The sequence below is a fragment of the Epinephelus moara genome, chromosome 13 (genome assembly GCF_006386435.1).
Source record: "Epinephelus moara isolate mb chromosome 13, YSFRI_EMoa_1.0, whole genome shotgun sequence".
Taxonomy (NCBI): domain Eukaryota; kingdom Metazoa; phylum Chordata; class Actinopteri; order Perciformes; family Serranidae; genus Epinephelus; species Epinephelus moara.
The window spans coordinates 27,545,987-27,561,202 of NC_065518.1; the positions used below are offsets into that span (position 1 = coordinate 27,545,987).

At 40.7% G+C, this 15,216-nt stretch overlaps 2 protein-coding genes across 2 annotated transcripts in view; one reads left to right on the top strand and one right to left on the bottom strand.

Moving 5' to 3' along the window:
• The window catches only part of LOC126399543 (ras-related protein Rab-26), a 141,950-nt gene that overhangs the window by 108,684 nt on the left and 18,050 nt on the right, over positions 1–15,216 (top strand). The window lies entirely within an intron of this gene.
• On the bottom strand, positions 2,732–8,394 carry LOC126399538 (uncharacterized). Its single transcript, XM_050059567.1, has 3 exons — positions 8,306–8,394; positions 6,449–7,545; positions 2,732–4,105 (listed from the first exon to the last, which is right to left on the bottom strand). The coding sequence occupies exon 2, from the start codon at positions 7,487–7,489 to the stop codon at positions 6,464–6,466; it is 1,026 nt and encodes a 341-aa protein (XP_049915524.1). The 5' UTR covers positions 7,490–7,545; positions 8,306–8,394; the 3' UTR covers positions 2,732–4,105; positions 6,449–6,463.

A 15,216-nucleotide genomic window follows, 5' to 3' on the forward strand; every position in this document is an offset into this window, starting at 1 on the left:
GTCACAAATCTTTAATCTATGTCATTTCTAACAAGACTTTCAATGGTATTAACTTTGTCCGGAGGTTACAGCACCACATAATGTTAAATAACAACAAAAAACACAATTAAAATAGACTGAAAAGGAAACCATTCAACTACAGAGCCTAATTACGTACCTACTTTCAATAGAAACACAAATGTCAAGGAAATCAACAAAATCTGCAAGTCTAGAAAAGGGGCAGGTTAAACAATCCCCTCCGAAATGCTCCCGGTGTGTTACAACCGCATGTGGACAAAGGAACAAAACTTCAATCACAGCTACGCAGCTGGAACGCGCCACAGTTTTGCCAGCTCCCATGCAACCAAGATGGAGGTGAAGATAACAAAAATGGGGATTCATTCAAAACGTAAGATATGTAACTTTAATGGATCATAACATATTGGGTCTGGAATTTATCTGCAGATGCTCCAGTTCAAAATGAGACCAATCTTTTCTATGAATATCAGTTTTTTAGCCAGGGTGGAGACCATAATGTGCCCTGCAACAGACAGGAAAGCTTGTTGTTTTTAGCCAATCCAATTTCCTGAAAACTTAGAGCCTTCACTGGCTGGTTAAGAGGAGTGAGGAGTGAGGAGTCAGTGGTGAGTAATGGTATAAAACAGTCAACAAAACAGGTTTTTCAACAATTCTGAATCACTGGAACCACAAAAGGTCCTTGAGCATACAGTCATAAATGTGCACACAAAAAATAAGGCTGATTGGTCCAGTAGTTTGCGAGATTAGGTATGGATGGACAGAAAAAGACTCTCTCTTGTCAAGGAGGAGTATATACCCATCCTGTGGAATCAGACATCTGGCTCTGGGGAGAGCTTTCAAATGTTAAAACAGTCATGATGTAATAGTAAGGTAATGTTATCTTGGTTTGGCTTGAGACTTAAGAGATTTTAACTGAAAGCCTGCATGACAAGCTGGAAGTGTGTGGGGTTTGAAAGAAGTGGGTAGTATAGAGTTGCATAATGAGACATGTTGGATCTGGTGTTTTTGGAGCTTGAACCATATAAGCGACTGTCAGGACACCTTGGCCTCTGCCGCTCCAGTTTTGACCGTTGTTTTTTTTTATCTGTCTCTTGTGAGTTCCCGAACTTTATGAGAAAGCAATGTTAAATCACAGGTGTAACCCCAGAGCTCATCTGATACAGCGCATACCACTAAATCTTAGTCCTTATCACAGCAGCCCATGTTTGGTTCTAGGCGGCCGTTTGCTGCATATCATCCCCTTTGTCTCTCCCCCTTATTCGTCTAGGTGTGTCATTGGTTGATAAGCTGGACAGAGGCAAGAGACCTTTCTTGTCTCTCTTAAGCTTTCGCTGAAGAATAATGGCAAAATGCCCCCCAAAACAATTAAAATGTAAAAAAAAAGTTACACCAGCAATTAATTAGAAATAAATAATTGGAAGTGTACTGAAGTGTGCACTGTCTCCATCTCCCTTTAAACTGAATTACATACTTTCCAGGACCTTACCAATTACCCGGTCAGTTCCTTTCTAGGAGAAGAACAGGAAACTTTGTGAGCCGTAAAATGAATTGTTACCCATTGTTTCAGTTTGCTGCAACACTTAAGTCTGTCTGATCTTATTAATCCAGGTGTGTCACTGGTTGATATCCTGGACAGAGGCGACAGAAGTTAAACAAGTGTTTGCCTTTGGCTGCTACTTACTGGATTTCAACAGATGTTCTGTCATTTGAACATTTCCTCTTGGATCCTCTCACTCGTCCTAATTGCAAATGTGCCCCTGCTGTGGTTGCTGTAAAACACACCATGTGTCTAATGAGCATTACTTGGCATTTGCAAGACTATTGTTTGTAGTTGTAACCAGCATTTCTACAATGATAACATAGTTGTGTTTCCCCGTGATTTCCCCTTAAGCAGCTGTTCCTTTGTGATTAGACCTTCTGTAAACTCGAAGCTTTTCGCTGTCATGAGCCCATTTTTATTTGACTGTCCAGATAAGCAAGATTCTCAGCACTTTCCACCTGTGTGAAGTCCACGTACTATTCCAGTCACATTACAGCCACAAGCAAGATAGATTTTGCTGCTGCACATTGTGAGTGTGTGTGTGTGCATCTGTCAGGCAAATACACCATTGTACTGCATGAAGCGAGGGCCTGCAGAGCCTGAGCTAGAGCAGAGCAGCAGAAATTTGTCTACTGGCAGAGTGTTGGAGACATCCGACCATGGGAATTGCTGATAAAAAAACAAACAAAAGAAGCAGGTATTCTTCACAAAATTTTGGAAAAAAATAATTCTATTCCTACACTTCTCGGCTTCAATCACTATAGGGCTGTGATCATCTTTTAACAGGTTAAAACTATGAAATATTACAAATAACAACATTCATATATTACGAGAGGCCAAAGCATTGTATTGAAATGGTTTGCTTTATTTGACCAGTAGTTTAAAAGCTTTATTAACAATATTGTATTCAACTAATGTCACTCAAATCATCACACTCTTTTTGCTTTTATTTGACAGTTAGGAAGAGGATTTATATTTGACAAGTGTCCCCCAACTTAAAATATTAACTCAAAAAAACAAAACAAAACATAAAACAAAAATTAAAAAAAACAACCAAAAAAAAAAAAAAAACATAAAAAAAGTACAGAAATGTTTAATGTTAGGTTGTAAAGAGTTTATATACTGTCAGTCAATTAATCTATTTATTGATTAATCTAATTAATATCAGTGCTCTTTCCTTTAAGTTAAAATGTTTTAATTTAATGGGCTGTCCTCATTTACTGTTGGTGGTGCCTATACATACAAAAAGTAATGCACTATATACAGTATCATAAGTCAACGTTATTTTAAGCTACATACATATATAATGTCACGTCACCATGTAATTTTACATAGCCCTATAGATGCCCCGTAGATGCCACACATACAAATATTTTGTTGAGATAAGATATCACACAAACTGTAAGCAAACCTTGTCGTAAGTTATCGTTGTAGACTGTACAAATAACATAGTCACTGTGATGTCAGCCACTGGTTTGTGGACTCACAATTTGAAGCCTGGATTTTGGCATTTTGACTGTAGACATCTTGGTTTTTTAGTGCCATCACTGAGCATATTTGGACAAAAGATTAAAGCTGACTCATAGACTGGTGCAACGCCTCGCAGAAAGCCTGTCACTCAAGTGACCACGCCCTTAAATATGTGTAACTTTGGGTTTTAATAACATGTAAACAGGTGAGTTATATAAAAATTTCCCCCCCTTCACAGTTGTCATGAATGTAGAAATTAGCTATAGGTACCAAAATGTTTTTTGTTCCAGGGCGTAAACGTGTATTCCAGCTGTCAAGTTAGGCATTTTAACATGGGGGTCTATGGGGACTGACTTGTTCTCTGAGCCAGCCTCAAGTGGCCATTTGAGGAACTGCAGTTTTTGGCACTTCTGCATTAGCTTCATTTTTTATTCCTGGAGGCTGAGTATACATTGAATTGCACTATAAAGAAAATCACCTCTAAAGAATATTTTAAGTAACCTTCTTTCAACAGAGAACATCAGGCACATTTCATACACTGTACAAGAAAATACACAACAATACCTTAAAGGGAAATTTAGTGATTTATCATCTCTATTAGAAACCAGTAGGAACTGCATCATCTGCGGGGTTTGTTCCTCTCTCCACAAGCCACACCACATGCTCTAAAGTAACATTTGCCTGAACTCACACAAAGACTCATTTAAAAGTTATATTTCTCCAACAGCGACAAGTTTGCCAAATATCTACAGCTGAGTTACAACAGCAATGTATGGCAGAGAGGTGAAATATCAGGCTATGCTGAAGTAATAACAGTCATTTGTGTTGCAGGGCGGTGAGAAAAGTGTGTTTTACACTCCAGAAATAAGACCTTTGAGTACAACATTTCAAATGAGGCAAAAATACCATGATGCCCCATCCCCAGGACATACTGGAGACTGTACTGTAATCTGTAAAACTGTTCCTGGTAGTGGTGGCTTTGGAGGTCAAAGGAGTCTCAGTTTTCCCCTCAGTGTCCTCAGCCAGGGAAGTGCAGAGTGGACCTCTCCCTGTCGCAGCTGGTACCCACACACAGCCCTGCAGAAACACAGAAAATGCTGTTACTATTGACCAACACTGTAACGGCCCTTCTCTCCTCTCAGCACATCGTAAAGGAAATCAATCAAAAGCTAATCAGGGTGAAAGGCACTCAGGCATCTGCAGTTAGATCTTCTGCAAACATTAAAGACAGTGTTGAGCATTATCTTCAAATGGAACAAATTCCATTCTTATAAACATGTTGTTATTGTTTGTGTAAAGAGGAACACCAACCATTGCCACAGAGGAAGTTACTGGTGTTAGACAATACCTGTGATGATGTCTCAAGGGGTACCTTGGCCTGAGCTAGAGGACACATTTCTAACAGAATGCTTTACAAGTGGGTTTTGAAAGATGTGGGTATTTACCAAGCAGGGAGAGTCTTAACCAATAGAAACTTAAAGCTTGATTCAAGCTGGGGACTACAGTAAATCTCAGCCTCTGCTGCATCAGTTGTGACCTTTCTTTGTTTGAATCTGACTCTCACACGTTTTTTTTTCTTTCTCTACCTCTACCTCCTCACTGGAGGACAGTTGTCTTCTTCTTTTACAACTGTTGTTTTGAAAACTCAATTTTCCTTCTCCTCTACCCTAATCCTGCCTCTAAACCTAAAGAATTAAAATAATTGAAATGTAATGCTTCAGTAATAATGAACAAAAGAGCAAGCCTCCACAAACGCACGTTCAAGTATGTTAATTATTTCAGTTGATTCCATCACTTTATCACCAACCCCAGCGGCATATGTCTTATACTTGTGCAATTAATATTTCCACTGTACCGTGACATTAACGTCTTATGTTATGCTTTATGTTTATGTTGAAAATAAATATCTTCCATGAGAATGGTCATGCTCAGCTCTACTGGGTATACACTTGTTATATCAGCCATGAAAACAGTCTGCATGTCTAATTCTGCCTTTGTATTTGTATTTTGGTCCAGAACAGTGCCACTGTAGTGCAATACCAAGATATATGAGTTAATGATGTCAAAATCTGCACATTTGAGAATTAGGGTTGGGTGCCAAACCTGTACTTTTATGGGTACTGAGTATACACTGTAAAAAATTAATGGACGTAGCTACAATGACATCACTCATTGGTTTGTGGGCTCCTGTTTTGAAGCCTCAAGTTCGGCATTTTGGTCGTCGTCATTTTGGTTTCTTGGAGCCAGAAGTGACCATAGTTGGACGAAAGGGTGGAGCTGTGGTGGAATGAGGGCTGGATCTGACTGAGAAGCCGAGGACACTATTGGCAGACAGCCTGTCACTCAAGCGGCCCTGCCCTTAATTACTCATAACTTTAAGCATATATTTAATAGAATATAAGTATATAAAAAATCATGGTACAGTTGTCACGGATCTTAAAATTTGCTATAGAGACCAAAACTGTCTTTTGCACCAGGCTGTTTGGGGCCAACCTCCAGTGGCTGTTCTAGGAACTGCAGTTTGGCAATTCCATGTTGGCTTAATTCGTCAGCCACGGAGGTTGCCACTTGGTACTGACTGAATTGTGTCGGTACTACCAAATAACAATTCATGTTAAAAAAATTCATGCCTAATTTCAGTGCCTGAGGGTGCATCTGGGTTTAGACAGGAGGCAGAGAATCCTGAAAGCCTCTGAGCTCCACCAGCAATGGTGGTCTGCAAAACAGCTGGTTTCTTCACACAGGAGGCAAAAGCGCCAGGAAGGTGCCCACGATGCTCTGTGGCTGGCAATTAGCTCTACGGAGCTGCCGGGTTCAGGAAACAGAAGCCGCCAGGGGCAGGGAAGCTGCCCACGAAGCCCCGTCGGCTTCCTGGCAAGCTGAAACTATTGTTGCAGTGCCTATCTGCAGCAATAGTTTCAACATCTGGTGCATTTTGTTCTCTGTTTCATTTTATAAAGTGTCACTGCTGTTTGGGATTGTGATTGATTACGTACTGTTCCATATATTGTCAGTTGTGTCTAAACAGAGAGCAAGAGAGATGAGCAGACACAACAGACAAACACACACAGACAGACTTGTAATTAGACTATAGCAGAGGAACAGCATGCTTGTTGACCAGGGTGGAGTATTGAGAGGAAGTGAGAGGGTCTAGGCCTACTGCGTCACTTCAAGGTACTGTGACCGATATAGTTTCAAATGTGAATGGTACCCAACCCTATGGAGAATGTTCCAAAACCCTCTATGTGTCTCTCACTAGTTAACTTTTTCTACGTTATAGTAGTGCAATTCTATTGTTGGATCATCTCTTTAACTAACCGTAGTTAGAAGTGCAGTGTGTTTTGTAGTTTTGCTGAGGTGTTGGTCCAACATTGTACTTCTTTCACAAGATAATATTTTAAAATTGTCACGTATGCTTACCAGTTGTTCTGGCATTCAGGCTGCAGTGGTCTCAGTCTTGTGTGAATGTTTGGGCTTTGGCTTTATGACAGTGCTGTAAATGATTTCCTTATTAGCTGCCACAGGCTTACAGCCTTGGCGTGAATGAGCCATCAGTTGTGCTATCTGTCTTGCCATGAAAGTTTTTTCTGGAACAGGCGGTGGTATTTTGCGTGGCTTCGTCACCACGTTCACCTCCTCTTCACTGAAGACATCGTCAGACTCATCCAAAAGGGTGAGCGGGCGGAGATTCACAGCGCAGAGCTCCTCAACTGTCAAAGCAGGTTGAGGGGTTGGCAGGGATCTGAGGAAGGCTGAGGAGTCAGAGTGGCGGCGACGGGATGGTTTGGGAGGTGGTTTGGTTTCAGGAGAGAGACCTGGGTTAGGGGTGTCTGATTGAGAGTTAGGTGCAGAATTAGATTTGGGTTCAGGAGAGATGACAGGGAGGGGAATCTGCAGAGACAGCCTGTTTGTGCGAGCCTGGCGGGAGGTGGAGCTGGACTTTGTACGCAACTTCCAGCCTAGAGGGTCGGGGCCGGTGATGACAGATGTCTGCACAGGAGGAGGAGAGGAGCAGGAAGAAGTGGATGATGAGGCTGAAGAAGAGGATGCTGAGCTAAAGGCCCCAATGGGGGGGCAGGAGTAGCGTTTGCATGAATGATGGGACGCTGCGTGAGGTCGGAGGAGGGATACTTCACGCTGAGGAGGCTGTGGTTCCTTCTTGTTCTTCTTCACAGTAATGACGGGCGAGGTCACACTCTTGCAGAATTCTCCTGACCACCGTCGCTGATGAGAATGTGTGGCTCCATTAGAGGTGATGACTGCTGAGAAAGGGCGCTCCCTGGGCTCCTGGCTGTGTGTTGTGACATGTCCTGGTCCTTGTCTGTTCTTGCAATTTCTATTCTGTACTCTCACATGATTAGCTTCAGACTCTCTTTTACTCATCTGGCCACACTTAGCATAGCTACCATTGACACGGGCTGGGCTTGAAGTGCTATTAATAGCAACAGAAATTTTTTTCATCTTGCGTGAAGGGGTGGGACCTCAGTGTTTGTCAGGTCTGGTGAGCATAAAAAACTCTGTGAAGAAAAACACATTGAAAGTGAGAGGACGGAGGGGAGGGTCAGGATGAGAATGTTGAAAAGAGGAACAGAAGACGCCCATTTCAAGTTCTCAAATGAAGTTTCACAGCCAGTACATTTCCACAACAGAGACACTAACTGTTATGTCAACACCCAAAAGTCGTGTGAATGTTTGCAGTAACGTCGATCAACTTAAGACCAGCTGTTTTAATTTGAAAAGGCAATTATGACATTTATTTAGCTATACAAATGAATGCTAAACTTCTCTTTAGCTTTTAGCTTAAATGCTAAGCTATTGTAGCTGTAGCATAAATAGGGAAGAGTCACAGATTTAGCAAACGGACTCAATCATGTACTTGATTAATACAGCTTTATAATATCCTTAAGCTTGCTAACGTTAGATAGCATTAGCACACATAAGCTAAGCATACCAGACCAAGTACGGCTGTAGCAACATAACCCCTGAGTGTATTGCATTTTATTACCTATGAATTTAGATTTTCAGTTATAAGAGAAAGATTGTGCTATTTCTTCTGTCAAAAATGACATAGTAATACATTTAAATAAAGAAACACTTTTACCATGTTGCACCATACACATGCTAGCTAAATAACTAAACATAAAATGGTCTGAAAACAGTTTTTAACAGAAAGTTTAGCACTTAACAACTTGAGAACCCAAACACTTAAGAATGAACACTGACATGTTTTTAATTTAAAAACCAGTGTCCAAAATGCGAATGCAAAATATTGTTTACCTGCAGAGCTGTGTTGATCCTAGGTCTCATCCAATCTGGACTAATATCTTTCTCACATCTCGTTCTTAATACCACTCTCTATGTTTCCCCACCCAGCGACCTACTCACTTTTGACCACAACTTCCTCAAACTAACGCCCAGGAACCCACAGAGTCCACACACGCGCACACACACACACACACACACACACACACACACACACACACACACACAGTTGATTAACGGCCGTTTTCATAATAGCGTGAAGCAAGAACAGTATGGGAAAGTAGATATTTGTTCATGGGAAACACATCTGTGAAAATCCAAAGACTTAAACAGGTCTATGGGCCTACTACCCTTGTAGTGTGTGTTTTTCTCTTCCCGATCATTACCTGATATGAAAAGTGATGATTTAACCTATAGTCAGTTTACTAATCGGTCAGTTCATCAAATTATAAAAGAATATATTTTCCAAGTTCACCCTATCATTGATCAAGGACACATTTAGCCTCGGAGTGAAACCTGTCCACAGTGAGGTCTGAGTAATTACAACATTGTGTCTTTGAAGAAACTTTGCTGTTGAATTTTGAGTTTCTTTTTCAACAGTATGTTTTCTATGAGTGGCACAAATGAAATCCAGATCTTTTCTATTTGTTTTTGTGAGATGGCAAAAGTGTAACACCTAAAGCATACACATGTCTAGCTGATTCTGCACATGTGCAGCCAAATAAAAAGTCAGGGATATTTCAACCTTTGGTGGCAAATTATGGCAAGAGACTATCCACAGCCAATCAGTAAACAGAGTGCTTTGACATTTTGACCTCTGTTACAAAGAATTTCATCTCTCCCGAATCACATGAACGCACCGCCCAGCTGCAGAAAGATGTCATTTTTGCAGCCACACTTCACTGCTGCTTGGTGTGTTTTTAGAGTTATGACATTTTGGATGCTTGATTAGGTGCAGTAATGATGCGTTGCATTGAGACTGCCTCTTCATCATGGTGCCTTAAATCTAGTGCTACCTACTCACAAATAACCCAATTACAGCCCTTTTTTTAAGGTACACCATAATAATACACTTTCTGCTTCCTTTAGATGCAGGGGAAAACATTTTTAGCATCACCAGCAATGTGGCTCTAGGGATTGCAATGTCACTTACATAGTGGTAGGGTTGCCACTTGTCATGTGTAATACGGGATTGTCCTGTATTGAAAAATAAAATGTACCATCCCTTACTGAATCAATGCGGACGCAGTTTGTCCTGTATTTCTGTGCACACCCTGCTGCTGTTTTCACATGCTTGGAATGATGTGAACGATAGGCTGTCAAACCAAAAGAGTTTCACGAGACATAGTGGATTCATATTAAATCAGAATTTGCAGAAGAGGATGACACATAATGACAGGTCTGTCACTCAGCGTCATTGTTGCCTTGTTTATGGAGACTCTGACGCGCAGGATCACTGTTAGCATGCTCACTGACCCGCTGAATGACTGCTGCGTGATAAAATTATGCGAGGGTCGGTGTTAAACCACAAAGTTTATGGATTTATAAATCTCTCATGTGTGCCTGGTTCTGTTTTACATAGTCATTGTGGAGCTGGACATGCACAGGCCTTGTTTCCACTCCCACTGTGAGATATGAATTGATGCAGAGGCACCCTAAATTTGTTTGCTTATCAATATGTGTGCACGCTTTACCACGCATTACAACTGCCATTTAAGAGACAGTCTGTCATTACACAGAACAGCTGTAATTACACGCAGCCATTACTCACAGCTGTGGCTATTATCAGCGCCTGTACCACTATCACGTGTACGTGTGAACCATCTTCGCTGTGATATTTTAATCATCATTATTACACTTAAGACAAATTATGACGATTAATTTACAGCTCTCTAAGGTCCTGAACTGAAACTGCTTTTGAATGGATTTGCAGTATGTTTTGTCCCGACATTCATGGTTCCCAGAGGACTAATCCTAATTACTCTGGTGATCCTCTCACTTTTCCTCAAGTGCTACCAACAGCTCAAATATTTCACTCACTCAGTAAAAAACGTCAAAATCATCTGGACAGATTGGCACAGAATTTAACACAGACATTCATGGTGCCCAGATGATATTCCCTGATTACTTTAGAGATGCCTGTGGCATCACCATTAGGTTGTGGATTTGAGCGAACTGTCTTAACAACTGGGGTGAATTGCCCGGAAACTTTGTACAGACATTTGTTTTGTTAAGTGCTAATTAGCAAATGTTAGCAGGCTAGCACGCAAAACTAAGTTGGTTAACAAGGTAAACATCAATATGTTAGCATTGTTATTGTTAGCATGCTGATGTTTCTATCTAGCTTGGAGCACAAACTATGTAGGCTATAGCCTAAAAGAACCACTTGCTCTGCACGCTTATCTAGACAGGACCCGTTTCAGCCATGTTTTTTAGTCATCTGTTTCATATGAGTCTGATGGAACAGATGTGCTTCCATTTCAGTCATTATGGCTGTCCTTGTAATGGTCATGTTTCACTCATGCTATGTGCAAATGCATGCTCTTCAAGTCTATTTTCTTCCATTTTACACACATATCTACAGTGACTGTGTGTTGGGCTCTTTGTGCTGCCCAAACATGAGTGACCAACTGTCTCTGAACACATCATGTGTAGACACAGAGGGAGGACTGAAGCTGCTCTTCTGCTAATGTGTTTTTGCTATAAAGTCTGTGCAGGGAGCAAGGAGAATGTAACTGCACTCTCCAATTGGAAAATGTTAAAGTGTCATCTTGTTTTCAAAGATGAAAGCGAAGCCATCATTCTGACCTAAAGCTGCTATTTGACGGATTTAAAAATGTCTGACTCTGGTGACTCAGAGTGCTATTTTCATCAGGATTATCTAATTTTCCCAAAAATGTATGCCATGAGAACATTTTGAAAGATAAGGGGCCATAAGTGCTGTACTGATGACAAAATGGCTGTTGGTTCATTTTATATATTCTGTTCAGCCAATCTGAAATTTAAAACTTGGTCACTGAAAATGCAAAATGAATCTTCTCTTTTAATTTTATGAATTTGCAGCCCACCCTCGTGACATTACTTCTTGAGAACTTCTTTTTTAAAACTTTTTTAAATCAGTGGCAGCAAAGTTGATTTTTTGACTTCTGGGGCATTTTGAGATATGTTAGAAGGTTACAACTGATTTACACTCTCCTCTTCAGAAAGTTCAGAAAGCTGTAGCAACTATGCAAATTAGGATGCATCATTTTCTGGTGACTTCTGGTGACCGCTGCAAACACTGTCGATAATTGGTTCGATAGAACTTTTTTCTTAGCACTCCCTCTCAGTTGTTTGGATAATGGCTAAAAATAAGCACCCAGCCAAGTGATAATGTGACTCTGCAGTTGGCCCTTAAACCCCACATCCACGACTTTCGGCCTCTCTCGTCTGTCCGCCTTTGTACAAAACGTGGTTGTCAAGGTCAGTGTCAACCGAAAGCTGCACCAAAGCTGTAAACCTGACTGCATGTCACAAACTATCACATGTGGACCAACACATACACGTGTCCTCCTCGCATGCTCCCACGTACCGTACGACTTCTAACGCTCAATGTCGACAGTGAGCCTTTTGAAGTTTGATCACTTTCAGCACAGAAGCTGCGTTCCTGCTTTCACTTCCTCCTAATCCACCCACAGGCCGCCGAGATTTTTCAAGGCTGTGTGAGTAATTGGCAGGTTCGCATGTTGTCGAGAGTTGGGGCTGCTAGGTGAGGGCTCGGTACATTAATCTCTGTGTAATGAAACCCCCGGGGAGGGTGCGCAGAATACTGTAAACCTGTAGACAAGAGGGGGATTACCGCTGATCCGAGCGGTATTCGTCTGATGATACACTCACAAAGAGATGGAGGGAGGCGGGAGGAAATGTGTGTACTGTAAAGTGTGTGTGTGTGTGTGTGTGAGAGAGACCTGACCTTTCTCTCACTGTTTCAATCGATAGCAATACAATTTTTCTTTTCCTACGGCCAGTCAGAATCGATCAATATGTGCTTATTGATGTTTGACATGTTAACAGCAGCTGTGTGCCCAGCTGGCCGTCTCTACTTATCTTATGTTTTGGAGTTATATTTCCTCTGTACATCACATTACTGTTAAAACTTGTGCTGAGGGTTTAGAGAACGTCTTTCTGTTTTCTGCTCAGAGTAATGCAGAAAGAGCAGTAATGTCAATGCAGTACATATCATGGAACATTTAAGCAGCAAAACTAAAAGCTCTAGTCACAAACTTAGTCATAAAGCTTTTGAAATAATCAATAACATTACGCTGCTCCTCGTGTGTAAATGTGCAGTGTCTCTCTTAATGGGTAGTTGGACAGCAGCTCTGCTCTGGTCTCTGCTATGTTCACATTTACAAAATGGAACAAATATTTTCCCCATTAATGATGTATTACTATTTTAAATTATTTAAAAAATTGAGATAGTGGTACTGGTACTTTTACACTATGGAGTACTTCATTCGATACCCATCATGTGAATGGAAGTATTTAGTGCCATAAGATGCCACCAGATGCCCAGATATGTGGTAGAGCCATACTTTCGAACAGCAGCTTGACATTATGACCTACCAGCTTTGTCAAATGCACCATACTCTACCTCAGCACACCACAGACTGTACAGGTTGTAGCTGCTGCGGTAGTGGGCCAATCACATGTTTCAATAAATTGAAGAACGCTTGCTGTGATTGGCTCTGGGCAAAGCAAATAGTAATTTTTCTCTAGATCTGGGTACTAAAAAGGATTGAATGCAATTACAGTTTGATTGGAAATGTACTTATCGGCACTGGGTTATTTCAGTTGATACCTTAAATGTGTAGACTATTGATACCAAGCCCGACTGTAGAAGGAAGGGAAATTGTTAATAATGGAAAAAATACGAGGTCTAAAGTAATACAACATTTCAGAAATCAAGTGAGATGGAGTGAGAGGACCAGGAGGATGATTTCAAATATTCTTTTTATCTGACAGTGACAGAGAGTTTTGTTCACAATGGGAGAGCACAGAGACTGGCTCAGCAGAGATCTACTGTATATCTCTGTGGTAAATGGAGAGATTTGAAGCCTGATCCCTCAGGTTTGCCAGCAAAATGACAAAAGAAACTCTTTGGAAGTTTTTGGAAGGAATCAGAGATCCAAGTAAAACAGCTAGTCACACTCTTAGGATTTGGACTATTCCTGGAAGTGGAAGTGTATTTAATGAAGGTACGATTTACAGCTCTCTATATGCATTTCAACCCTATCCCAAACTTTAAAGGGACAGTTCGTCTATAAATCATAAATACATATTGCAAAACATACTGCAACAATAGCTAGCTCACTCAGCACCACTGAGACCACACTGTCACAAGCACGAGCCTCTCATCCATGAGTAGATGCACACTTCCTTCTGTGCGGTGATACAGTTGGCAGTTGTAGTTCCGTAAAACAGAAAATTGTTCCTACATGAAACTGCTCACAACAACATCTGTAAATCATCTTGAGTAACGAGGTCATGATTTCTGAAATGAGACATTGCTGTTGAGTTTTTCAAATGTATTTATTTATGGCGCTTTGAGCACCACAAGCCGAGTGCCATCTAATTCCACTGTATTCAAGAGATGGCAGACATCTCTACGGCTGATATCTCCAATACCCGGCAGCTCACACCGACAATCTAGATTCATAAATAGCGCTAAGGGTGAGAGAAAAAAATATGTATTTTTGATTTCGGGGTGGACTGTCCCTTTAAGACTGCTAGAAAAATGCCTGATTACATGGTTAAAACTTACAATAATGACTCGTCCACATCATTCATTACTGCTACTACCTGCATCGGTTTGTGAAGTTAGAGGCTTTAATGGCTTTGAGATATCAGAGCCCGTACATTTTTTTTTTTTTTTAATTCATTGTTGTTGTGCATTGCATTTGTTGCTTTTTATTTGGAGATCCAAAGATATCTGCATCTCTATTGGAAACAAAGTGGTTTATGTCACTTCACTCCACTGCTTTAGCTAAATTATCAGTGATAGGACCTCTACCTACTTGTCATTTACATCATAAGCCCAGTTCTACTCCCTGTTTTTCAAATTGTGTGTACCAGCCTTAATAATCCAATATAACCTTTTGTTTAAAGAAGTTAAGTGATAGCATGAAGGGTAAAAAAGTGAACTTCACATTCCCATGTGAAAACTCATGTGTCTATAAAGCAAACACAGCTGAATAGAATGTCAAGTGTGACTTTCTTACAAAGACGGTTAAGTGATCTCAAGGAAAAACATCCAAAAAAAGTTTGATACATTTTTGTGAAGGACAACTTTTTGCCACATTCACAATAATGAAATGATGAACCTGATGAAAACAGGCCCATTGTGCTCTGTCAAAACAGCTCAACCTTCCTGTTCTCCTCTCTCAAACAACAGAGGTACTCTAACACAACCTTGAACCTTGCAACTTCACTGTTGCATAAGCTCTCCATTTTTTTACACCTACCTCCATCTTCCACTTCCTCTTATCCAGGCTTAGTAGCTGAATCTCCGTCCTAAGTTATATCCTGTGAACAAAAAAATTAGGCCGGCTAGAACGTTAATACAAATCCTGTCATCCTCTGTGGCTCATTATTTAGTATCTTCACTATCTGAAAATCCCTTTTACTGCCAAAAAATGACAACTTTTCAGGGATGTTGTAATGTTTAACAGGTGAGTGTAAAATTGAATTTAGATTTAATCACACACACACACACACACACACACACACACACACACACACACACACACACACACACAATACAGTATCTGCTCTGAGAATGTTAAGGGACAGTAATTACCATAACTGAAATTATTTCCATAATCATCGAGGCTAATTTGAAACATGAAAGTAGGGCAGCTACTCGGTGTTAATGTAAATGACTGTAGCGT

Coding starts and splice junctions, on each gene's coding strand:
- LOC126399538 (XM_050059567.1), bottom strand. CDS start 7,489: ATGAAAAAAATTTCTGTTGCTATTAATAGCACTTCAAGCCCAGCCCGT.